Source organism: Daktulosphaira vitifoliae, unplaced genomic scaffold (assembly GCF_025091365.1).
Source record: "Daktulosphaira vitifoliae isolate Bord-2020 unplaced genomic scaffold, ASM2509136v1 Scaffold_3, whole genome shotgun sequence".
In the NCBI taxonomy this organism is placed as follows: domain Eukaryota; kingdom Metazoa; phylum Arthropoda; class Insecta; order Hemiptera; family Phylloxeridae; genus Daktulosphaira; species Daktulosphaira vitifoliae.
This window is the reverse complement of record NW_026099574.1, coordinates 9,354,823-9,381,613: the sequence shown is the minus strand read 5'-3', so window position 1 is coordinate 9,381,613 and position 26,791 is coordinate 9,354,823. Positions and strand designations below refer to the sequence as shown.

The following is a 26,791-nucleotide window of genomic DNA, read 5'->3' as shown; positions in this document are numbered from 1 at the left end:
GGCTGTAAAAGGGTCAAATATTCACAAAAATATATAACACGATAGGTAAATATCTAAGGTATCTATAAAAATTATATTGATTCGGTCATTTTTAAAAAAGTTATGGCACTTTTAAGTAAAAAAAATTGAAAAAATATCGAAAATTAGCGATTTTTAAATTTGTAATTTTTTGGGGGATTTCCCCCGTTTACGGGGAACGAGGGAATTTTTTTCAATTTTTGAGGGTAATGTCTTCGACTAGATACGATTTGTGAACTTTTGACGTATTGTTCATCAAAATCGGACTAGCGAGAGCTGAGATTGAGCGTTCACAGACATAAAAAAAAAAATAAATAAAAAAAAAAATAAAAAAACACATCATAGTAAAATTAATACCTTCTCAGCTTCGCATTGAAGCTAAAATTTTGTTATCATTAATAATTTCTTCTTATTCAGTTTTAAAAATTGAAAATCGGTTCTTAGCATTCCCTTGCATCACCGACCAATAAAAAATGATTTCAAGAAATTTTAGCCGAAAATTAATTTTAAATGAAATAAACTTTTTTTTAAACTAATTAAGTATCAAAAAAACTCATCTTATCTTTTAACTTATCTAGTTAAATTTATAATTTAATAACTTTTAACTGTTAATTTATCGACATGTACATACTTAACTTAACATGAGAAATTATTTCCATTAACTTGCCTCTCTCGGGTTTTGATGTTAATTGAAAATAATAATGACTTTAAGACGATTGAATTGTTTGTGTGACATCATTCTCGCGTCATTTGAAATGAATACGTCATTTATGTCAAAAAATTATGAATATAGAAAATTGTCAAACGTTAACTTCGATAAGAAAATGAAAAGGTATTAATTTTACCAAGATGTGTTAATTTTTTTGTGTCTGTTACTATTTTTTCTCAGCTCTCACTAGACTAATTTTTCTCAATAATACGTAAAAAGATCACAAATCGTATCTAGTTGAACACATTACCTTAAAAAAAATTTTCTTCGTTCCCGTAAATGGTGAAAACCTACCAAAAAATTACGATTTTTAAAATCGGTAAATTTCAACATTTTTTTCTAAAAATTACCATAACATACTGAAAAATTAATGTATCAAAATAATTTTTTTTTTATATTGAATCCTTAGGTATTTTCCCTTTATTTGAAATAATTTTTTTGAAATTCTGACCCTTTACTTGCCCACAGAGAAGGAATCATAACAACTTTTTTACAAAACTCAACTTTTTCAACTAAACTTTTGAAAAAGTTCCGGAAATACTCCGTCCTTTAAACATATTTATAAACACGAAGTTTTACTTAAAAATAAATTTCAAACATAGCAATTCATCTTAATTTTTTAGAGTTATATAATAACAATTTAAAAGCGCTTTTAATGTTTAAATGATTTAGATCATTAAAAGTTTTTGATATGTTTTTTTATATGCCTAAAATGATAATAAAATCATTGTTGTATCATTTGATGAATATTTATTTCAAATGAAATTTAGCTAATTATCTTCCTTATTAAATTAACGTATTAATATAATAGACAAACATGATAAAATTTTTTATACTCCGCATTTATTAAAGTCTTAATTAACATTATTGGATTGATATAAATAATGATGAAAAAAAATTTTTTTACCATTTNCATTATTGGATTGATATAAATAATGATGAAAAACAATTTTTTTACCATTTTAAGTTTTAAAATAACTTGCCAAGATATTAATAAGCTATAGGAATATATTTCTTTAAATATAAAAGAAGTCTTTAAATATGGCAAATTTTTGTCCATATAAATGTATTTCCCATTATTTTTTAGTCATATTGTTATTTAGTATAAGTTCTGCTTCAGTTAAGTTTCCAGATAATTTTTTATTTGGTGCTTCATCAAGTGCTTATCAAATAGAAGGTGGCTGGAATGAAGACGGTAAGTAGAACACGTTTTCAGAAAAATAAGTTCCCTAATAATTTATAGGGAAATTAGAGTCTTTAAAATAAAAAAAAATAAAAAGTCCTTATTTGCCTTAAAAAAAAAATCGATTTCGTTAATTTGTAAACAACGCTGAAAAAATTGTATGATATAATATACTTAATAAATATTTTTAATTTAACACATAAACGGAAATTTATAATGTTGGTAATCATTTCAACGTAATGTGGCAGTTGAATTTCTACTATCATTTGGTACCATTGAAAATACTAATATTATAGCTATAATGCCATATCATGAATTTGTTCATGTTACTACAATAACAGCATTGTCATCTAAATCAAAATATCATATTACTGATATTGCAGTAGTGTCCTCTAATCTGTTAATAACCAATATTTTATTTATTTTTATATAATAAATAAAATCCCTAATTTTATCTTGATAATATAATAGAAAAAATTTTAAAAAATTTGTTGTTTAAATTGTATTTTGCGATCAACTGTTTGCCCGGTTCAGCGTATTAAAGTTAAGTTTGTTTAAATTAAATTTCCATCGTTATCTACTGTTTTGTATACAGAATTCATTGATGACTATCAATAAATGCGTATTATTATATTCCATACAAGTTTACCATCATGCATTGTTGGACCACCAGTGTTGAAAACCGTTAGTTAACTACTGTAAAAATAATTTATAAGCCATTAACACAGATTATTAATGCCTAACGGTTAATCAGATAAGTAAATTATAATAACAAAATTGTTTATAATTTTTTTTCTATCATATTATCAAGAAAAACTTATGGATTCTCGTTTAAAAAAATTAATGTTAAGGTTATTTATCCCTGAAGGAATGAAAAAAAATTATTAACTACTTAGTTTTGTAAAGTTTTATAAATGAAACAATATGTTACTTTACAAAAATTAAAAATGTTCAATAGTTTCCGAGAAAATGAGTGTCTTATCATAAATTATCCTATATACAGTACCAGAGAATTTTTTTATATTTTAATCCTCCTATGTACCCAAAAATCTAAAATCCTAATTAATATACATTGATTAGAATAAAGAAAAATAAAAACAATTATTTATTATGTATGTACTTGGGATAACTAAAATAAACTTTTAAAATACATTAAGTTCCAAATCCTAGTCACTATTATCAGTCTTGTTAAAGTACTCGAATATTTTTATTTAAATTCTAGTATTTGGATATTTTTTTAGTATTCTTAGTATACTTTTTAGTAGTATTTGTATTTGAAATACTAAGTATTAGGAATATAAACACACTTTAGTATTTAAAAGTATCTTTAATTTAAAAATTTTTGTTATTGAGACAGGTGTGGATCCTGTAAAATTTTAGGAGTGATATTTTGCTACTTCTGATAACGTTATACCTTTTTTTCTCAATAACTAGTCATTAAAATTGTCAATTTTAATTGCTTATATACCTTTTTGTATTCGCGCTTGCGTTGAAATAGAATGGGCCAAACTTATTTATGAAAATCTTGTAATGATCAGATTTGTAAAGTTATATGATATCATTTTGTATGAAGAGTTTTATTGCTGCGAAGAGTCCGAGCGTTCAAAACAATAAAAACAAGTGATACAAAAATTATTAATTATTTGCTCTATTTTTTTAGGTATAAAAACAAGGTAACTGGTAAATTAATCTTTAATAGTACAACGAGGCAATGAGCGGCGGTGGCCTTCTCTCGAATACCTTGTAATATGACTAATAGATATACCTAATAATATAATAGACATACTAGTCAGTAAACTAGTTCATACTTTAATTAATTATTATAATAATTGATTAAAGTTTGTAATTTGATATGTAAATATTATATCTATTGTTTTATCGTTCTTCACTCAGATTATTAATGCTATTAACTTAGGTAGTGTAAATTCACTTTATATATTGCTGCGGTTGATTTGATATAATTGGATAATTGGAATTCGTTATAAAAGGTTATATATATATATAAGATAAAATTTTTACTTCCCAAAACCAAAAAATAAAAAAATGTATCTTCATCGTGTAAATACTTTTGTTCTTGTGAGATCTATACGTCTACCCACCTCTTAACTAAACCCTGCACATCTTAAAATGAAATACTTAAATTTTAGGAACTACATACATTAATAGTCTACCTATTATATAGGGCTTGAATCAAATTATTTATTTTGTTCTTACGTTACAACAGTTATAACATTAACAATATTTATTAGTTATACGTTTTAAATTATTAAAACGTTATGACTTTATAATGTTTACCGTTTTGTGTTATTTAAATAATATTAATTTGTATGTTTTACACGTTTTTCGATATTCAAACGTTATTGAATTTTTATGTTTCTCATTTTGCGATATTTAAATGTTATTGACAATTTTTTACATTACTAAAAATTAACCCATTATTGCTCTATTGTAAAATTTACTTCACATAGTTTTTATGTTGAGAAACACTAGCCTGCTCGTAGATAGATTTCCCTCAAATTCATTATACATTATAACAAATCATCAATACGTTTTTGTTTACTGTTAAACTTTGCTTTATTTCGCTTTTAGTGTCAGTGATTAAATCAACATTCGATTGTGTAAAATAACAGTCATAGCCAATACAGTACTTTTTCATATTTTATTTTATTACTTGTTTTTTTTTATACAAGTTCATTATGCCGACACATCATAAGTTCATAATAACATAACACTATTGTGAACTGCTCTAAAATTGTTCTAATTTGTTAAATTTTTTTATTTTTTTCACGTTTGCGTTCTATTTGAAAAAATGTATAACGTTCATGTGAACGTGAGCTCATGAACAACGTTCTTTCGTACTGATTATAAATATGCACCAGTACGAGCCGTACTCTAATAAAATGCTTGTAATTAGAGTTATTAAAAACACGCTTTTAAAAAATAAACCTGTTTAAAACATAAGTAGTTTAAAATGTCCCATAAAACCAATGTAAATTTTAAAATGTTTAAAACACTGTTTTAAACAGGCATTGTTAAAAAAGTAACAACCCTACTTCTAACGCAATAATTACTTGCTCTAAAATGATTATTGAATAATAATAATAATAATCCATTATTTTTTTTTTTTAAATAAAAACTCTAAAATGTAGCTAAATCGCCCTGTACATATAAAATATATTTAAAGAAATAATATAAATATGTTTTGTTCATAAAAATTTAAGATTTTTATAATTAGTCTTTTTTTGTTTAATCGATCTTTTGGTAAATATTTTTAAATTAATGAAAATTATATCACATTTTTCAAGTACAAAAGTCAAATACATAAGTTTTATAATTTTTGTGTGCAGAGCATTCTTTGTGAAACCATTTTTGCGCAGACAAAATCTATACGACACAGTGGCGTAGTTTGCTTTTGTTTTAAGAAGGATATACATGAAAACATTTTTCTCTATCCCTACTATAGTAACTCAAAAAAAGAATGTATATGTAAATGGTAGTATTTTCTATGATTAAAATAATGTATAAAATTAGTTACTTATTGGTTTTGTATTGAATAATTGAGTTACTATATATTAATTGAATAAAATGATATAATGTAATTTTTTTCTCGAGATATGAGCACGAGGGTTTTATGAGAGGATATAAAATATAGAAACTGAAGTGATGTTTGAAAATTTATTAATATAATAATAATTTAAAATATAAATTATTATGATTAATTATCACACATACATTATCCATAACACCACTCGTACCAGTAGTTATCTAAGCTTGTACTGACTATGAGTCATATCAATAAATACCTCGAGTAGTATAGGAACCACAAGTGAGTTTTATATCTTTGTCAGAGAGTCTTTATTAGTATTGACTACACAGGTACACTCAAAGATTGGACTAGGCTGGCTAACTTTGTACAAACGTTATTGATTTTCTTTATTTATATATACAATATTTTATTCTAGAGATCACTTAATATTTCTGGATCCCTAGTTAATTTATATACTTATAATAATTAACTTTAAGTCTTATAAATCTTCTGTGAAATATGAATTTACCTTAATGATGTCAGAAGTAAGGTTGAAAAAATAAATATACTTCAATTTTCTGTGTGAATTTGAAAATTTGTCGAACCATTTCTTGCACTTGTTGAAAGTTCATAAAGTGAAGCAGGAGTGTGTGAATGACAGTTTTTATGCCCTTTTTATATAAAATATAATTCATCTATATGTGCAAGAAGTGTCACGGCCTTTTACTAATATCTGTTTATTACTCAATTGTGTTATTTATTACATATTATTTTACTTAAAATAAATGATTTGTCACAACTAAAGAATTTCTTATAGTTATTTTGAAAATCCGAGCACGCTAAGTAATTTTTTCAGAAAAGCGTTTTTTTCCTTGTTTTATTATATAATAAGATTACATTAGATTTGTAGTAATGCATTTTTAGACATATTTCTCGGTATAGTTTAAAGGATTGACATGAATATTTTATATTAAATTTGATGACTAATAGACCATAATTTATAGACTACTGAATAATGGGTGGTGAATGTATTATAACACTGCAAACCAAGAAAATTATATCTTTACCGTGTAAATAAATTTCTTCTAAGGTATCAATCCCCATCTCCCTCCCCCCCATAACTAAGCCACTTAACTGACATCTCAGTTTTTTCATACATTGTTGAGGATTCCAAATGAAAATCATTGAAAATCTGTCATGTCGGATTATAATGCTCACTATAAACGGCATAATTTGATTATACAATTTTTCAACAAATTTAAATTTATTCAGTACTCAATTTTAATAAGTATTGAATAATAATATTTTATTAAAGATTTTATGTTTAGCTAACACTTATTACTAAAAATATTGAAAATAAATGAAAATAGACTTACCAACAGATTAAGTTAACAGTGAAATATTGCATCAAACACTATAAAAAAAAACAAACGGTCATAATTTTGTAATAAGAAATAATAACGACTTGATACTGATATAGATTAACTCTGAGCTCCTAAAATAAATTTTGACACTTACCTAAAAAATGTTGCTTATTACCGAGTTACTAATATGGGTGGTATTAATTGAGGGACAGTATTACCCGTATCTCCCTTATATATTCATAATACTTTTTACTTCAAGTATTCGAACATAAATTCCAAATATATTTGAAATGTAATTTTAGTATGAGTGATTATTATGAATTGGGTACCATTGCAAAATTGAAAAAAAAATTAGATAGTTTTCAAGATGTATGCTTAACTAATAATGGTGGTAGATGATTTTAACAAAAAAATCGGTAGTTTCAACCGTAATAGCTTTCAGACAACAAAAAAATTAGATCTACTTAAAATTTTAAATGAGAAATATTTTACATATCGGTTGAAATAGACCAATAATAATTCTATGATTCTAGATTTTTAACATTTAATCGTACTCAAAACAATTTATTTGAATATAATAAATTGGTTTTTGCGATTGAAAATTGATTATTTATACATGTTCTTAATTATTTAAATTTTTTGTAATTAATTTGTAAATTTATTATTTTATATTCTAGGAAAAAGTAAAAGTATTTGGGATGAATTATATCATAGCAGTAACAATGCAACAAATCAAAATTATTTTTCNTCATAGCAGTAACAATGGGACAAATCAAAATTATTTTGCAATACCATTTAATAAATATGCATTCAGCTTTATTAAGAACCATAAATATAAATTTATTGGTATCCAAAAAGACAATCTATTTTTTCAAAATTTGTCACCAGAACCGATTTCCCGTTTTCATAATCCTCTTGAGGATGACAGCGTATTATTAAATGGAGACGTTGCATGTGACTCATATCATAAATATGAGGAAGACATAAAATTACTCAAAGAACTAGGAGTACGTTTAGTTTTCATAAAATCTTATAAAATATATTTTATAAGACTTAATAAATTTATAAATTCATTATTTAACATTTTAGTATTAATACTAAATTATTTAATTTACTCAATGAATTAATTTTAAAAAAAATTCAGGTAAAAGTTTATCGTTTTTCATTGAGTTGGCCAAGAATTTTACCAAAAGGACAAGATCATACTATTAACCAAGATGGTGTTGATTATTATCATAAAGTGATAGATTTACTACTCGCTAACAATATCGAACCATTGGTATGTATATTAGATGATTTTACATTATAACTCTATACATAGATAATAATAAAATATTAACTATAATAATTTTTTGTATCATTAATTAGTGAAAAAATTATATGTCCATTTTGTTAAAGTAAAAGGATTGACTTCGTGGATACTAATCACCTTGTGATGATTAAATAACCACAATAACATTTTAGATTAAGATTAATGTTACGCGTCGAGAAGATTATAGGAGTTCCATCTGCGTTACCCTACTGAATCTTCTCGAAGCCATTGAACCTTTTAAACGTAGCGTACTCTATAGGCCAATCACTCGTATACGTATAATATTTACAAAATTGTTTACTATATTATAACTTTAAAAAAACAATTCATTATTGTATTAATAGGTTACAATTTATCACTGGGACTTACCCCAATCACTTCAAGTTATTGGTGGCTGGGCAAATAAAAATATTATAAAATATTATGTGAACTATGCAAATTTCGTTTTTAAGACTTATGGAAATAAGGTAAATTAAACAAAATTTAGAATATAGAATTGACCTACTATTTCATAATTTTTTTCTCAACTATTGAAAATAATTATAAATATAAACATATTGTCGCAGTCGAGAATAAAGAACCTATTATTAATTTTATAATGAATTTTGGATTTTTTGTAATATTAATTCAAAATAAAAATTTTAATTATCTCTGATATTCATTAAATATTAAAATATTTTTGATTTGTTTGGAGTTTTTAAAATAAAATAAAATCGTTTAATCATTTTTTTTCAAGATAACTACGATAATTTACAATTAGATTAAAAAAACTTCGCATTACTAACAAAAATAATTAAGCAATCCCTAATTATAATTTAACTTATATATACTCACTTTTTTATAATAGGTTAAGTATTGGACAACGATCAATGAACCCAGGATGATATCTGAGGGTTATGGAGGAAATTATCCAGATGCTCCACATTTAGGTGAAGCTTATAGTGGAATAGCAGATTATATGACTATTCATAATCTTCTATTAGCTCATGCTAGAGCCTATAGACTGTATGAAAGGAATTTTAAAACCAAACAAAAAGGTAAGACATATTTTAGTTTTGGGTTTATTAGAAGTGTTCGACCCATTTTTAATACGCTTATATTAGTTTCACATGTATGAGGGTTGTGGGCTGTGTGTAACTCTCCACGCGCACGTGTCGCGTCGTCTATGACCTTGAGACTAGACTGTCGTAACGCATTTACCCCACCCCGCTCACATCACGCGGACAACACTATTCCTGTATAATTTTATATTTTTGGTTTTCGTACCCGTACACGCGTGCCTGTAATCAATTATATATAAACAAATTTTTATTTTGACTGACCAAAAGCGTGTAATGCGCCTTACGTATATATATTTATATACTCCTACCGCCGTTTATACCTTAGGTATAACGTTCCCCCCGCCCACAAAACACAGCTATACCTCGTGCATGATACGTTTACGTACTTAAGTCGCTTTACATGTATATATATATTCTAATTGCTATTAAAATTTATATATTAACACGCTTTATTCTGATTAAGAGATATAAAGTGTATTCATTCCGATTACGAGGGATGATTCCGGTATCGTCATTTTTCGTCACTACCTCCACGTTCCGGGAGTGGGTAATTTGCGCGCCTGCTACTTTCCTTGTATGTGGTAGCCGTTTCTCAGACTGCCTCTCCGGAATCAAACCCTGATTTCTCGTTACCCGTTACAACCATGATATTGATAGTAACTACTATCATAACATGAAAATAAAAAGTAAAAAAAAAACCCATCACACTGGTGACGTGGCATAGTTGGATCAAGTATAATGATATCTGACAGTGATTAAAATCACTATTAAAAAAAACGCATCGATGCAAATCTTTAGATAATGTTTAATTTTAAAAAATTAGTGGATTATTCCAAAAGCTACATGATCTGCTATTTTCTTATAAATATCCTGAATGAAAAAGGGATTATTAAAAAATATTATTTTTCATAAAAAAATTGTGTTGATCCATACACTTTTCATTAAGTTATAGCATTATAAAGTTAAAAATTAAAAAAATAAAATCAAGAATTTTCACACGAAAATAGCATTCGGTAGCCATTTTCACCACGAAGACAAGTCCAGAGGTCAAATTTTTTTTTCCATAATAAAATACATTACATTAGCTTTAATTTAAGATATATATAAAAGTGTCAGACCTTCCGGAACACTTTCAAAAGTTAAGTTGAAAAAGTTAATTTTTTGTGAAAATGTTGTCATTTTAAATTCCCCCCTGTGGGCAGGTAAAGGGTTAATTTATAAAAAAAATATATCAAATGATAGGTAAAGACACCAAGCATCTATAAAAAAAAAAATTATATTGATATGTTCATTTTTGAAAAAGTTATGGCTGTTTTTAGTAAAGAAAATTGAAAAAAATTTCGAAAATTAGCGATTTACATCTTTTAATTACATAGTAAACGTTTTTTTAAACAGTCGACGCTGAAACCGAAAACAAGAAGGATTATCATATACTTTGTTATAAAGAGTTAAACCAGCTTAGAGCTGATTATATTCATAAAAATTTTATAAATCGACCGCTTCACCACTATAATCTTTCCTTGTGAGTGAGATAACAACTCAGTTTGGAATCAACACTCCCCTTTACAACAACAGCCTAATCATCTATGTCACACATTTTATAGTTAAGATATCATTCATTAAAAAAAAATCTATTATGGTCTATAATAATTTTAATAAGTGTATAATATATAACACAAAAAAAACATGTAACTAATAAGTTACTTGAAAACTTGTTAAAAAAATAAAGATAAACTAAATAGAAAGATTTAAGGTGGTTAATTAACCAAGATTGGGATATTTGGGGTTTTGGTCAATGGGTGAGCATCGAGGTTCTATTGGGGTTGTAGAGTTCGAGGGTTTAGAACAATAAAAACAAGTAAATATAAAATGAAAAAGGGTGTTATTCTTATGTTGAGGTATAATAATAATGTAATTAACTAGCATTAAAAATATGACGCTAAAGTATTCTTGAAGTGGCCCGTGGCCTTCTTTTAGACACCCAGTCAGTGTGAGCATAAATCAATTATTGACGATTATTATTATTTAAGGAAGATATTTCACCTAAGTATTATTGTAGAGGCCGAGGCCTTCTGTCCAATACCTTGTCGAGGTGATTATCTTAAAAATGGTGGATATAAATGTGAAAATCTATTGATTTATTATTCTTTACTCAGATTGTTAATTCTAAATAAACGGGATAGATCAAATTGATTTACCTTGTATTCAAATTAATAGTCGTTGATTTGAAGTTGCTTTGATCGTTGATTTAGTATGCGTAGAAATGTCTAATTTAAAATCTCGTTTAAATATACTAATAGTTTCACCAATGAAGATATCGAGGGCATATTTTATAATAAAGTTTTAACACAAATGAATTATATTAATCACAAAAATATACAGACGACAACACGAGGCCGCGATTTATCGAACGAAGTATGCGAATGTGTCGAATGGGATGCGATAAAGAAATCGAACGCGATGATGTTCGTAGGCTGTTTGGTCTTTTTATAGTATATTAATTACCCCCAACTTAGGGATATAGTCGTTAACGCCTTTTAGTAAATACATTTTTATTGTGACGAAATTAAACATTTCATGATTATTATTTTAAGATAAGACACGTGGTTAATAATGATTGAGTTAACATGTATACAATTAATAAGACAATGTGTACGGTAGTGTAATTATTATGACAAATAAATTATTTGTTTGTATATAAGTAATATAAAATACAGATAATAAATTTTTCATTGATAAATGTAAGATGCGTAATACAATGCATTGGGCATATTACGATAAAGAAATTGATCAATATATCGTAAATGTAAATTTAAAATTAATTGAAATGACGGTTAATTAATAGTTAATAACGAATGCATAAACTAGAATAATATTTTGGCAGATCTTCTTGAAAAAAACTTTAACTAATGACAATTGTAACTAAAATATGTAGTGAAAAAGAAAATAGTAGTCGGGATTTTAAGAGGTCTATACTACTAAAAAGGTATTAGATTTTTTTATTTATTAAGTTATAATAATTAAGTATCGGCTAGATTTAAATAAATATTTCTTATAGATATTAATTTGGTATAAAAAAGAAGACTATTATAATCATTATGTATTCTATATACAGAATCTATAGGCTTTCTAAAAAAATTCTCTTTAATTTAATTTGAATTTATTGCTTTATTGAACTTTCGGTCAATCAAATCAAATTAGAGAGAACTTTTTTAGTCCTGAATATTCGGCTCATCTCTAATTATTACATAAATGAATAAACAAGTTAACAGGATCTGTAAAAATATAATGAAATGAACCTTATAATTCCCAGAGTAATATTTCAAGACTTTATATTTAAACTTTAAGTTAATTATCTTAACATAAATGACGGATCGGGGGGTTTTACTTGACAATCGAATAATATCAATTACAAGCAGTAATTTTATTATACACATATATATATAAACTAATAGATATTCAATATACCATTACATTAACATTAGAGTANTACTTGACAATCGAATAATATCAATTACAAGCAGTAATTTTATTATACACATATATATATAAACTAATAGATATTCAATATATCATTACATTAACATTAGAGTAATAATCGTAAAAACAAACAAAACATCACCCAGCCATCAGCCATCCATAGTGCAATTTAATGTTGAATCGACTGCCAAACGCTTCCCAAATAATTATTCCTTTTACGTATGGAATGTCAACCTCCGCTGCTTTATTTCAGTTGTGCACTCGCGTAATAGCACGTAACGGATGATATAAACTGTTGGTTGTCGCCTAAACAGGCCAATACAAACCAGCCAACAATAGAATAAAATTAAAACACGCCAGCTCACTGGCCACGAGTCATCAGACCCAAACGGTACGGTATAACTTCAACCGCGTACACAGACGTAACGCCAGCAAGGTGTCGGTAGTGCCGGACACGATTGTTGTCATTCCATTGAGTAGGGTAATGCCATTTCGAGCTATGTGGATCTTGACCGACTACACACATAACTTTTGTACAGGATCTTTTATAGTTGATACGACTTACGTTGCGATAATGTAGTCGACACTGGTTTTGAGGGTATTTAAAAAAAACAAACAAACCGAAAAGACGAACATAGTAATAATTTTCGCACTATATCGCGGCATTTTCGCTGGCGTCCGCGACGCGGTGTCCGGCATGATCCTCGGCGTGAAAAAGTTAGGGGTCCATTTCTCCAGCCCCCCCTTTTTTTAATTTCGTATTTTTTAATATCTCATTCGTTTGTGCATCGTTTGTGCAGAAATGTGCAATAATATATATAATAAATTTATTTGTTTCTTTTTTTTTAATAATTATAAAATATTTATTCATTATTAAAAATTAAAAAAAAAAAATAATTATCAAATTTTGTCAAAACTGACATAATCTTTTAATATAATATTAAGGATTGTCATTCATTTTTTAAGGGTGATTATTTAGTATTTAGTTATCCAAATGGTAGTTTTTCTATACTACAGTTGGCCTAATGGAATTTACGAAGTAACAGCAGTCATATTATTTATAAGTGTAATATATTTGAAGTAATTACACAATGAGGAAAATCCTTAAGTAATAATTTGTTTAGTAAAACCTAGGGTCACGAGCAGGTGGACAATTAAGCATATTTATTTTTATTGATGTACACCACTCAATTTTATTCTAATTCTAGTTTACTAACCTTTTTGTTTACACCAGTAATACGGTAGTAATGAGAGGCAACGCAGATTCACCACTTACGTGAATAAATTCAACACTATTAATTTATTAGTTCAAAATATGTTTTAATAAACATAAAAACAAGAGAAAAAATTACAAATCGCACTCGTGAAAGTTAACAAAATGTTAATGTTTAACGTTTTGTACGTCGTGAGTAAAAAGAATAAATAAAAATGACTTTGACTAGATACGATTTGTGATCTTTTGACGTATCGCTGAAAGAAATCCGTTCGGTGAGAGCTTTTTTTAGCTTCGATGCGAAGCTGATAAGGTATTGGTTTTAATATGATGTGTTTTTTTTTTGTGTCTGTTATCACTTTTTCTCAGCTCTCACCGAACGGATTTCTTTCAATGATACATCAAAAGATCACAAATCGTATCTAGTCGAAGTCATTACCCTCAAAAATTGAAAAAATTGACCTCGTTCCCTGTAAAGAGGGAAATCTCCAACTTGCGATAACGAATTTCTACCTAAATACTAAATTTAAATATAACTTTATCATTCTTCCACCTTTTAGCAACATTAATAATAAATATTAAAATTATTATTATTTAGAACAAATGAAATCTTAGCATACTCGACATTAACTTAATATAAATATACAGCGTCGCATTCAGAGAAGACACTGTGTTCNTAGTTCAAAATATGTTTTAATAAACATAAAAACAAGAGAAAAGATTAAAAAGATGTCACTGAGAAAACGATAGCCAGCTATTTTAGAATTTAAGATCTTTATGCGATATAGAGGAAAAATTGTTGATAAGAATAAAAAAAAATCAGTTATTGGGGCAGCGGAATGATGTACACAGGTGTGTACCAAATGCAATGTTAGAGTCTATGGGTAACTGTTGTCATGGTGCCCTATGTTTAGCGATACGTTGGATACACGGCCACCCGTCTTCTTCTTCATCAACCTAGTCACTTTGCAAGCTCAGTCTAATTAGAGTACCTCTGCTTGTCTGCTAAAGTACAAAGGCTTATCGACTGGAGTGCCATATTTTTCGTATATTGAGTTCCCGATGCTTTTTTTCACAATAATACTAGTATTTTTCGTTCATTATTGTTTTAAGCTTATTTTAAAAATTATTTTTAACTTATTAGGTCAATGTGCTTTAAAAGCGATTTTTTAAACTATATTTTTATTTATTCTTTTTACTCACGACGTACAAAACGTTAAACATTAACATTTTGTTAACTTTCACGAGTGCGATTTGTAATTTTTTCTCTTGTTTTTATGTTTATTAAAACATATTTTGAACTAATAAATTAATAGTGTTGAATTTATTCACGTAAGTGGTGAATCTGCGTTGCCTCTCATTACTACCGTATTACTGGTGTAAACAAAAAGGTTAGTAAACTAGAATTAGAATAAAATTGAGTGGTGTACATCAATAAAAATAAATATGCTTAATTGTCCACCTGCTCGTGACCCTAGGTTTTACTAAACAAATTATTACTTAAGGATTTTCCTCATTGTGTAATTACTTCAAATATATTACACTTATAAATAATATGACTGCTGTTACTTCGTAAATTCCATTAGGCCAACTGTAGTATAGAAAAACTACCATTTGGATAACTAAATACTAAATAATCACCCTTAAAAAATGAATGACAATCCTTAATATTATATTAAAAGATTATGTCAGTTTTGACCAAATTTGATAATTATTTTTTTTTTTTAATTTTTAATAATGAATAAATATTTTATAATTATTAAAAAAAAAGAAACAAATAAATTTATTATATATATTATTGCACATTTCTGCACAAACGATGTACAAACGAATGAGATATTAAAAAATACGAAATTAAAAAAAGGGGGGGCTGGAGAAATGGACCCAAAAGTTAGCAGCGTTGATGGCGACGGAGCGCGGGTGCGGATCGGTTCGTCGAGACCGGTCGTGCGGCACGCCGGAACCGGTGACGTACGTCCTCGACGATGTCACTTTGACAACGGGAAGAAGACTCAACGTATCATTTGCGGCAGGTCGTCGTCGGCCGTACGACACTTGCTGGATTTTGCACCGTGGCGTATTGCACACGGTGTTGGTCAGTCAAATCCTCATAGTAGGGCGACGTCTGATAAAGGTGGCACGAGTCGCTTGGCTCGTGAAATGTCTGATTCAAATAAATCTCTTCTCAATTTATGACCATAACATTGTTATTTTATGAATTTGAGTTGATGTTAACATTTTTTGATTTTAGGTGAAATTTGCATTTGCTTCGATACATTATGGGGATTTCCAAATGATGAAAATAGCGAAGATGATAAAAAATCAGCTCAACTATTATTAGATGCTTATGTAATTATAGAATTAAGCTTGTTGGATTTATTATTTGTCTAACTTTATTTATATATTATTTAACAAGGTTGGACTATTCGTTGAACCTTTAGTAACTGGTGAGTTCCCAAAATCGTATTTAGAATCAATTAAAGATACGAATAAAAAAAAAAATATCAATATTTGGCGACTGATTCCGTATACCGAAGATGAAAAAGAACTAATAATTGGTAATATAACTTTTAATTTTTATTAATAGAATGTTTTTGTTCTTATTATTTCAATTATTAAATTGAATGTTTTTTGTCCCATATGGCAGGCAAATTTCACAACCTTAACTGCTACATTCTCATTATGGCTTTACTAGTAAATGTTGGTGACCTTTAACTAGTTAAAAAGTTAATTTTTTTTTACTTTTCAACCTAACTAGTTAATTATTTTTCTAATAAACTTTTTAACTTGACTAATTTAATTTTCCGTTGAAATAACTTAGCTTTTATAGTTAATTTGTTAAAATAACACTAAAGCTAATCTCAAAATTTAAAAAAAAAAACGATTTTTACCATATGCCAAATTATTGTTATAATTTTCTGAAAATTTTCAAAAATGTATGTGATTTTTTTTTAATAACTAGTTTTAAAGATAAAACAATGTAACCCACACTAAAATGTACCAAGCGAATAAAAAAAAAACCCAGCACAGGGGGGTCGCGGCACAGTGGTGACGTGACATATTTGGATCAAGTATAATGATATCTGACAGTGATTAAAATCATAAAAAATGCTTCGATGCAAATCTTTAGATAGTGTTTAATTTTAAAAAATAGGTGGATTATTCCAAAAGCAACATGATCTGCTAGTTCGTTATTAATATTCTGATTCAGATAAAGTATGTCGAATGAAAAATGGGATTATGAAAAAATATTATTTCTCATAAAAAAATTATATTGATCCATACATCTTTCAAAAAGTTATAACATTATAAAGTCAAAAATATAAAAAAGAATTTTTTTACAAAAATCGTATTTTTTTTATTAAGTTTAATGTCTGTTTTTACCATGAAGATAAAATAAAGTCCGAAATTTTTTTTTACCATTATAAAGTATATTACATTAGCTTTAATTTAAGATATATATAAAAGTGTCAGACCTTCCGGAACACTTTCAAAAGTTAAGTTGAAAAAGTTCTACTTTCTATATGCATTTTTATGTTTTGAATCCCCCCTGTATTAAGGGAAATGGTCCGATTTAAAAAAAAAAGTATGTCGAATGAAAGATCTATATAAATACTACTTCTCATAAAAAAATTGTAAGGATCCATACATTTTTCAAAAAGTATAGCATATTAAAGTTAAAAATGTAAAATACAAAATCGAAAATTTTCACACAAAAATAGCATTCGATAGCCATTTTTACCGTGAAGACAAAATAAAGTCCAAAATTTTTTTTTCATAATAAAGTATAATACATTAGCTTTAATTTAAGATATATATAAAAGTGTCAGACCTTCCGGAACACTTTCAAAAGTTAAGTTGAAAAAATTAATTTTTTGTAAAAAAGTTGTCATTTTAAATCCCCCCCTGTGGGCAGGTAAAAAGTTAGATTTATAAAAAAAATATACCAAATGATAGGTAATGACATCATGCATCTATAAAAAAAAGAATTACATTGATATGTTTATTTTTAAAAAAGTTACGGCAGTTTTTAGTAAAAAAAATTGAAAAAATTTCGAAAATTCGTAATCTTTTCGGAGGTTTCCCCCATTTACGGGGAACGAGGGAATTTTTTTCAATTTTTGAGGGTAATATCTTCGACTAGATACGATTTGTGATCTTTTGACGTATCATTGAAAGAAATCGGTTCGGTGAGAGCTGAGAAAAAGTGGTAACAGACACAAAAAAAAAAAAACACATCTTACTAAAACCAATACCTTCTCAGCTTTGCATCGAAGCTAAAATATGTTATCATTAATATTTTCTTCTTATTCAGTTTAAAAGTTGAAAATCGATTCTTAGCATTCCATTGCATCACCTACCAATAAAAAATGATTTTGAGAGATTTTAGCCGAAATATTAATTTTAAATGAAATAAACTTTTTTTAAACTAGTTAAGTATCAAAAAAACTCAACTTATCTTTTAACTTAGCTAGTTAAATTTATAATTTAATAACTTTTAACTGTTAATTTATCGACATTGCCCATTTTTGCTAGTAGAGTCATAGTTAGGGTGTAGCTATGAGTTTTTAGCACTGTATTGAAAGGGATATGAGAGTAATAACTGATTTACATTACTGTTTTACGATGAACCTGAAACTATTTCTACCCAAATGACAACTTACTCAATGACTTTTATAAAAAGTTATTCCATAAGCCTAGTAGACTAATTTTTATAATTTATGGTGGGTTTTGGAAATAATTTTTAATTTTTATCAGATATTTGCTTTTTTCTTTGTTTCGCGTTGTGTGATCTACGAATTTGTCTATCAGAATAAATCAATCCTCATTTTGTGAATATCATTTTTAGATCTTATATCAAAAATATCGTCTTCTTTATTCTTAATTGAATGATACTTAATTGCTACTGTAATGAAACGAAAATTTAAAAAATTGGTTTAGAACAATAAAACATCAATAATTTATTACAATCATGATTTTATTTTTAGAATGTGGGTAATTTAAACAATTGCTTACAGGATGATATGATGAAATTGTCAATTTTAAAATAACTAAAATACCAATAATTGAAAAATGTTTATATTATTTGAAAGCATATAAAAAACCTTTTTAAAATGTTAATTTTTCATTAAGATAGGAAAAATACACATAAAATTAAAAGATTATAAAATGTTGAAATAGCCATACATTGTAGATTGTTTTAATTTTTATTTCATTTGACTTGAGAAATAACTTTCTGAAAAAGGAAGAAGACCTTTGGCTAAAATGATTTTATTATCACTATGGATTGTTTTATATATTTTTTTAATGAACGTGGTATAGCGGATATGGATAAATTACTAATACTTTTTAATATTAAGCTACAGTTGCCACTGGAGCTCTTGATCAATCAAGAGCTCCAGTTTGTATGATCATACGGTAATTTAAAATATGCTCCAAGCAAAAGTCAATAAATAGACACTGTATACGATTAAATTTTTATACAAATCAAATGATATCATTTTTATATGTGTTATTTTCAAGTTGGGTCGGTATTTCAAGTTAACTATAAAAAAGTAATTGTTTTATTAATAAGCAATAATTTTACATTAATAACATTTATCTTTTCTTTTATAATTAGACAGTTAATTTGGATACAGATTTTAACTTTATGATCTGTGACACCTTTTTTCAGGAAGTTATGATTTCATATCAGTAAACTATTATCATTCATTAAATGTTACCGCTATGACAGAAGCAGGTATACAGGGTGTTCAGTAAGTCAGGAAACGGGTATCTATTGTTCTCATTGTTACAAACAATGAGAACAATAGAAACCCGTTTCCTGACTTACTGAACACCCTGTATATGATCCAAATAATGATTTAAAAACAATTGATCAAAGGGCTATAACACCTAGTTGGGACGAAAAAGAAGAGTTACAAGACGTAACATAATAATAATTTTTTTTTTAATAACTTGAACTCAATTTACATTTTTTTTATAGATTGTATTGGGATTTAGAAATGTAATGCGTTTTTTAAATGATACATTTGGAAAAATTTCTGATATAAGAGAACCCAAATTTTTTATTTCTGAAAATGGGTTGGCTGATGATAGTGAAATTAATAAAAATAAAATTGAATATCATCAGGTAAATATCATGAAAATTACGTGATTTAGTTATTGTAAGAACATAAATTATAATTATATATAAATAATACCCTAAATTATTATCTTTATTGTGTTATCATGTTATATTTATTACTATAGTATTCAATAGTATTAATTAGTAATACTAATTTAATATACTAAGTTTAATAGTGTTCATAAATATTAAAATTAATTTTATTATAATTCCTAAAAAGTCTTTAATTACACAATAATAATAAAAAAGAGTCGGCATATGTTGAGGGTTAATAATGGTATCATTGTTTCCCAAAAATGTATTCACGAATTTTTAGTAATTTTTGTAGTTTTTAAGTTAAATATTATTTATTTATTTTTTAATTTTAAATTAATATTTATAATATATTTTTGATTTTAAAAAGTCTTTTCATTTTTTATAAATTGAAAATATTTTTAGGCGATTCTTACCGAAACAAAAAATTTGATTGATGATGGTGTTAATATAATTGGGTATAGCGTTTGGTCGCTAATGGATTCTTTTGAGTGGGTCAGTCCTAGGTAAGCTAAATTAAAAAAATTAAAGAATAATAAAAACTGTTCATTGTTAAATTTTAATTATTAAAATATATATACGGTTTATTTTTTTAGCACTAGCAAGTATGGAATTTATAAAGTTGATTTTAGAGATCCTGATCGACCTCGCACAAAAAAGCCATGTGTGGAGTATTTTAAATATGTTTTTCAAAACAAGACTTTACCAGATATTTCTACAATTCCAGATTTTTCATATAAGAATATAAATTCTTTGATTTAAAATCAAAAAAATGATCGCCTAAATCCTTAGATTACTTTTTGTTTATTTTTCATACTATTTTATTTTATGTAATTTAAAATTATTGTGTTGGATAATGAGGTATAATAATATATTTTAAATCTAATAATAGTTTCTTTATTATTAAATATGTGTTATACAAGATTATATTTAGATGAATATTGAAATTTACTCAAACATCATTGAATTATGATAATTTTATTTTTAAATGGATTGCAGAGGATTTCAGTTCTTAGATTAAGATGTTGCAGTGTATACAAATGAAAATTAATAAATTTATCATTTATTGATAATCTATTGAACAAAATAATGTTCATTAAACTTGTAAAAATTTGTCCATAATAAAATATTCATCATAGTTCTTTATATTTACTATTTGCTTAATTAAACATATGATATCTAAAATTATGGCATTTGTGTTTTCTTTAAATAATGCTTTTTTTATCCTATCAATTATTTAGAGCTATTAAAGTGAAGGTGATAAATTGTAAGTTTGGGTGCAAGAAGGGCATTTCCTAAAAATATATATTTTAAATATTATTTTTATATAAATTAGTTTAAAGATTCAAATGTAGGTCACTTTTTCTGTTTTGCTTATATGGTAATAATATTACCATCATTTTACAGATTGAGTCTCAAATAAAATAATCATATTATAGTATTGTTTCTATTAGTGTTAATAAAGTTATAAATAAATAATATATTTGAAAATAAAAATGTCTTTCTTGCATTAGGTAGTATTTACCTATGTTGTTTTAATTTAAAAGATTAAAAAACAATAATTTTACAGTAAAAAACGTCATAAAAAATATTTATTTATTTCCACACATTACTTTAATATGTCATCTGACTGTTCCTCAATTTTTTCTTGATTCATATAATATCATTATATGTATCAACTTATTATATTATATACGACTTCAGGCCCGTGCGCAGGATTTGACAATGGGGGGGGGTTTAAAAAAGATTTATATTTAATAGATAAATCAATAACTACCTAATATTATATACTATATATTTATAATATAAATAANATAGATAAATCAATAACTATCAAATATTATATACTATATATTTATAATATAAATAAATCATGATAAAACTATAAAATTAAAAATTATTTTTTTAATAAATTTAATCTACGATGAGTAGAAAAGAATTCGTTTAATACTTCGTTGATATCTACATTTATGTCACGATGGATATTCAACAAAGCTAGTCCGTTTAAACGATCTTCACCCATAGATGAACTTAAATAGGTTTTAAGCCGACGTAATGTTGAAAATGGCCTTTCATTAGTCACTGTAGTCACCGGCAAAACTGACATTACACATAACATTTTATGAACATTTTGAAACGAATCTGAATTACAAATATCGAGGGCATCGAGGGCGTTTCGAATATTTTTACCAGCTTGTCGTCGTCGCCAAATTTCTATCTCATTTATCCAAATTTCTGGGGAATCGCCGTGTAAAATTGAACAATAAGTTTTAAATAACTTTTTACATGAATCTTTGTCTAAAGATTTTGTTTCAATAGGAAAAAGACATGAGAAGTTTGACAAAATATTACGATGCTTGAGGAAGCGATCTTGAAGATGAGTAATAAATAAATCAAGGTATGGTATGTAAATAATAATTTTGTAATAATCTTTTACAGAGTCGGTTATAATGTTAGAACGGTTAATTTGACGTGAGGCAAGTCTAGGTTTAGTCACAGGTATATTGTACTTATTGCAAATATCTTCTACAGTTACAAAAATTGTGTTGAAGTTATCTGTAGAATATTGTCTTCTTTCCTCAAGTTCGTGTTTTGCTGCATCTGCCAACTTCATGGCCTCGACTAAATCTTGATTTTCCGCTTGTAAAACTCTACTCAGTGATAAAGACAATGCATGTACTGAATTTAAAACGTGAATTGAAATNTTAAAGCACATCGAACTAAAAAGTTAAAAATAATTTTTAAAATAAGCTTAAAACAATAATGAACAAAAAATACTAGTATTACTGTAAAAAAATTAACTTAAAACAGAAATAAACGAAAAAATACTAGTATTATTGTGATTAAAGCGTCGGTCGCTCAATTTACGAAAAATATGGCACAAAGCACCCACGCTTTTATCACAATAATACTAGTATTTTTTCGTTTATTGTTTTTCACAATAATACTATTATGTTTCGTTCATTATTGTTTTAAGCTTATTTTATCACACAAAAATACTAGTATTTCTCGTTCATTATTGTAGTGACGAAAAATGACGATACGGGAATCATCCCTCGTAATCGGATTGAATACACTTTATATCTCTTAATGAGAATATAGCGTGTTAATGTATAAATTTAAATAGTAAGTAGAATATATATATACACAAGTAAAGCGACTTAAGTACGAAAATGTATCATGCACGAGGTATTTTTTGGGTGGGCAGTGCGCGGTGGGAACGCTATACCTGAGGCATAAACGGCGGTAGGAATATATAAATATATATACGTGAGGCGTATGGCACGCGGGCGGTATTGGTCAATCAAAAAAAATAATAATCATAGTAGGGCGACGGCTAATAAAGGGGGCCGTGTCACAATAAAAATTGTTTATATTTATATATATATACATATAATACTGATGAAACGCACGCGTGTACGCGTACAAAATCCAAAAATAAAATTATACAGCAATAGTGTTGTCCGCGTGATGTGAGCGGGGTGGGGTAAATGCGTTACGACAATCTAGTCTCAAGGTCATAGACGACGCGACACGTGCGCGTGGAGAGTTACACACAGCCCACAACCCTCATACATATGAAACTAATATAAGCGTGTTAATAATAATAATAGCGATTATACAATTATAGCAAGCCACATCGACGAGCGTCACGCAGTTAATTCTAAAAATAAATTATCCAATTTAGTAATATATTAATATTTTACCGTATGGACCACGTTGATATACCACAGACTCGAAAACACCTCTTGGTCGGGGCACCCAGTATCTTCGCCTATTATGGACACGACTTGACCAAATAAATTAATGTAATGACAATATTCTTTGACAGAACAAATGTAAATTTTATTATGACTAAATACAATATTACATAAATTAATCTACCGTTACTGGACAATTTTATATTTAAATTTTGTATGTGCAAGCTGGCCACTTCGTTCACCCGTATACAAGGACCAGACACGTTCTTCACAGCAATGGTTGAGCATCCAAAATTTCTTTTTGGCTATTGAACCGGCGATCACGGAACGTAGCTGTGGACTCTCAAATTGAAGCGCTCCACTGTCCGTCTTAGGATCGTTCCCATTAGCATAAGCGCCAAAACCAGACTCGCCGTACACCACGACGCGCAACAATTCAGATCGCGTTGGCCGGTGGTACGCAAGTGGCGCTACATCTGATCGGCGGCCGAACAACAAGAATCCAAGCTCAATGAAATTATAAACACAATTACTAAATGGAAAAACATAGAATCCTCGAGAATAGACAACACGATCATACAGAGACTGAGAATAGGACATACGAAACTAACTTATGGTCACCTAGTGGAAAAGAAAGATACGTGCATAGCAAAAATCACAGTGAAACATACACACGGAATGCCGAAGATACGTAGAAGTACGCGAAACCGAAAAATTGTCCATCCAAGTACCTACATCCTACGACACTAGGGACAGACCCGTAAGAAAATAGAAAAATAATTAGTTTTCTAAGAAAAACTCCAATGTATGATAAAATTTGAATTATAACCTAACTATATAATATTGAAAAATTTAATTGTAACTAATGGCCATTGCAGCCAAAGTTTTACTTTATAATAATAAAAAAAAAAACCGATTATATGCTTATAATAATTTAAGGCGGATTCTCACTTTTTCAAATTTCTCTATCTTACATTACAAACATTATTGCTCTTTTTTTTAACTTAATATTCGTAGGAAAGAGTAGAATATTGGAATACTTCGAAATTTCCAAGCAAATAATTTACACAACTAAAGACGTAATTTAAAATATAAGTGCCTAGGTTTTGCTATATTTTTTTAAGGACGGTCCTGATAATGGAATAGACATTGCAAAGAATAGTCTAAATTAACANAGGTTTTGCTATATTTTTTTAAGGACGGTCCTGATAATGGAATAGACATTGCAAAGAATAGTCTAAATTAATAACGTTCAGTAAAGTTCGATAATATTCTAGAAGGTAATACGTACCTCTCTTTAACGAATAGTTGCTGAGCTCGTTGAGAACTTTTTAGCCACTATACTAGACTGTTTATGTAATAAACACTATTAATTCAATTGATATTATTTAGAAACAAGTTGCACATCGAAAAAAACTTAAAGAACTACTTCTATAAAAAGTTTTTGATAAAAAATACTTATATGATATGCCACTGATAATAAAACACGTTATAAAATGAGTTTAAATATACATAACAAATATGACCGTTATGCTAAATATCTGAGATGCGGTATAACTTACCAATTCCTCCTCCCATCATCATATTTGTACTATATTACACACGAATAATTATACTCTATCATAGCGAATTCTTGTAGGTTGGAATAGAGCCGAGACCTACAAAATGCTCCAATTGAGCTGCCACCCAACCTTATCACTCTTTAACGTAGTTCTTCTATATACCAAATTTTTTTTTTTTTTAAGTAGGAATTTGGTGGATTATTCCAAAAGCAACATGAACTCTTATTTGTTTAATTATATCCTGATTAGTAATTCTTTGATTTTAAAATACAATATATGAATAAATAATAATTATAATTATTAAATTTAGTATGAAATTGATATTCAATACGGAGAAATTATAAAAATAATAAAGAAGTTATATTTTGCTATACTTTTACGTGTATAAAAATTTAAAGGGCTTGATACTGTTAGGGGTTTGTTTAATAGTTTTAGTAGTATTGAAAAAAATAATTGTATTTTATAAAGCTATTTTAATAATTTTATTTTGTAGCTAAATATCTTATACTATTTGTTTTAATAAGACAGTTACCGAAATAATTTTTGAACATCTAAAAAATTGAGGAGTATATTAAATAGTAATACTTATTTCAAAATTTTAGCTTCGATGCCCCTTGCGAAAAGAAATTTTTTATTCATATAAAAATTATTTTACTATATTTTAAGTTTTAGCTTCAATACAAAGCTGAGAATATATTTTTTTGTGACTATCATTTATTTTTCTGCTCTAACTTGACCTACTTTTTTCAACGATACGTCAAATGACTACAATTCGTATCTAGTTGAAGATATTACCCTCAAAAATTGAAAAAAAAATTCTTATTTATCAATTAAACAGTTACTCCCATGTTCTCTATACAGATANCAATTAAACAGTTACTCTCATGTTCTCCATATAGACAATTAAAATCATTCATTTCTAATGTTTTCAAAGTATTTATTGACGAATCAAGTTGGATATGATAATTTGATATGATAGGTTTCAACTACAAAATTAAATCATTTTACTTTGTAATTTAATACATTTTTTACTGTATTTGTGTGTACTACTACTAGACTACAATATTACAAATTTTTTGGTAACATGTTGCTATAAAAATCATTTCTAAGAAAAATGATTGTTAGTTTCTCCTAAATTAATAATGGATTTTTCCAATTATAATCAAATTTTATAATACGCTCAATTGAGTAATTCTTTTTAACAACTTTGTTTTAATTGGTTCATTTAGTTAAAGTAAATCATTAAAATTAATTCAGTTATGAATATTTCAATTGCAGAATCTTATCAAACACCAAAAGTTACTAGGAAATTATAACTATTACTTCTATTTAAGTTATCTATTACGATAAAAATGCAAAAAAAAACCCAGCACAGTGGAGTCGCAGCATAGTGGGGACGTTGGGTCCAGTATAGATTTAAACTGACAGTGATTAAAATCACTATCATAAGAAACGCTTCGATGCAAATCAGTAGATAGTGTTTAATTCTAAGAAATTGGTGG

General features: G+C 27.2%; 1 protein-coding gene and 1 long non-coding RNA gene across 3 annotated transcripts in view; one reads left to right on the top strand and one right to left on the bottom strand.

The window, feature by feature from the left end:
• The first annotated feature begins 1,681 nt into the window (after nucleotides 1-1,681).
• The window catches only part of LOC126900399 (myrosinase 1-like), a 53,243-nt gene continuing 28,133 nt past the window's right edge, over nucleotides 1,682-26,791 (top strand). Inside the window, exons 1-13 of one of the 2 annotated variants that reach the window (XM_050676083.1) lie at nucleotides 1,682-1,922; nucleotides 7,478-7,547; nucleotides 7,588-7,807; nucleotides 7,945-8,079; nucleotides 8,457-8,579; nucleotides 8,960-9,149; nucleotides 16,118-16,215; nucleotides 16,283-16,424; nucleotides 19,541-19,611; nucleotides 19,713-19,793; nucleotides 19,853-19,999; nucleotides 20,432-20,532; nucleotides 20,623-21,212. In XM_050676083.1, the coding sequence (XP_050532040.1) occupies nucleotides 1,769-1,922; nucleotides 7,478-7,547; nucleotides 7,588-7,807; nucleotides 7,945-8,079; nucleotides 8,457-8,579; nucleotides 8,960-9,149; nucleotides 16,118-16,215; nucleotides 16,283-16,424; nucleotides 19,541-19,611; nucleotides 19,713-19,793; nucleotides 19,853-19,999; nucleotides 20,432-20,532; nucleotides 20,623-20,788 (1,698 nt within the window). In that variant the 5' untranslated portion in view covers nucleotides 1,682-1,768 and the 3' untranslated portion in view covers nucleotides 20,789-21,212. Of the gene's footprint in view, nucleotides 1,923-7,477; nucleotides 7,548-7,587; nucleotides 7,808-7,944; nucleotides 8,080-8,456; nucleotides 8,580-8,959; nucleotides 9,150-16,117; nucleotides 16,216-16,282; nucleotides 16,425-19,540; nucleotides 19,612-19,712; nucleotides 19,794-19,852; nucleotides 20,000-20,431; nucleotides 20,533-20,622; nucleotides 21,213-26,791 lie in introns of those variants that run through there. The other variant, XM_050676085.1, reaches the window with a different exon arrangement.
• Nucleotides 6,246-24,253, bottom strand: LOC126900415 (uncharacterized). The gene is made up of 4 exons (XR_007702852.1): nucleotides 23,912-24,253; nucleotides 23,734-23,801; nucleotides 6,813-6,850; nucleotides 6,246-6,653 (listed from the first exon to the last, which is right to left on the bottom strand). It is a non-coding gene; the product is annotated as an uncharacterized LOC126900415 (long non-coding RNA).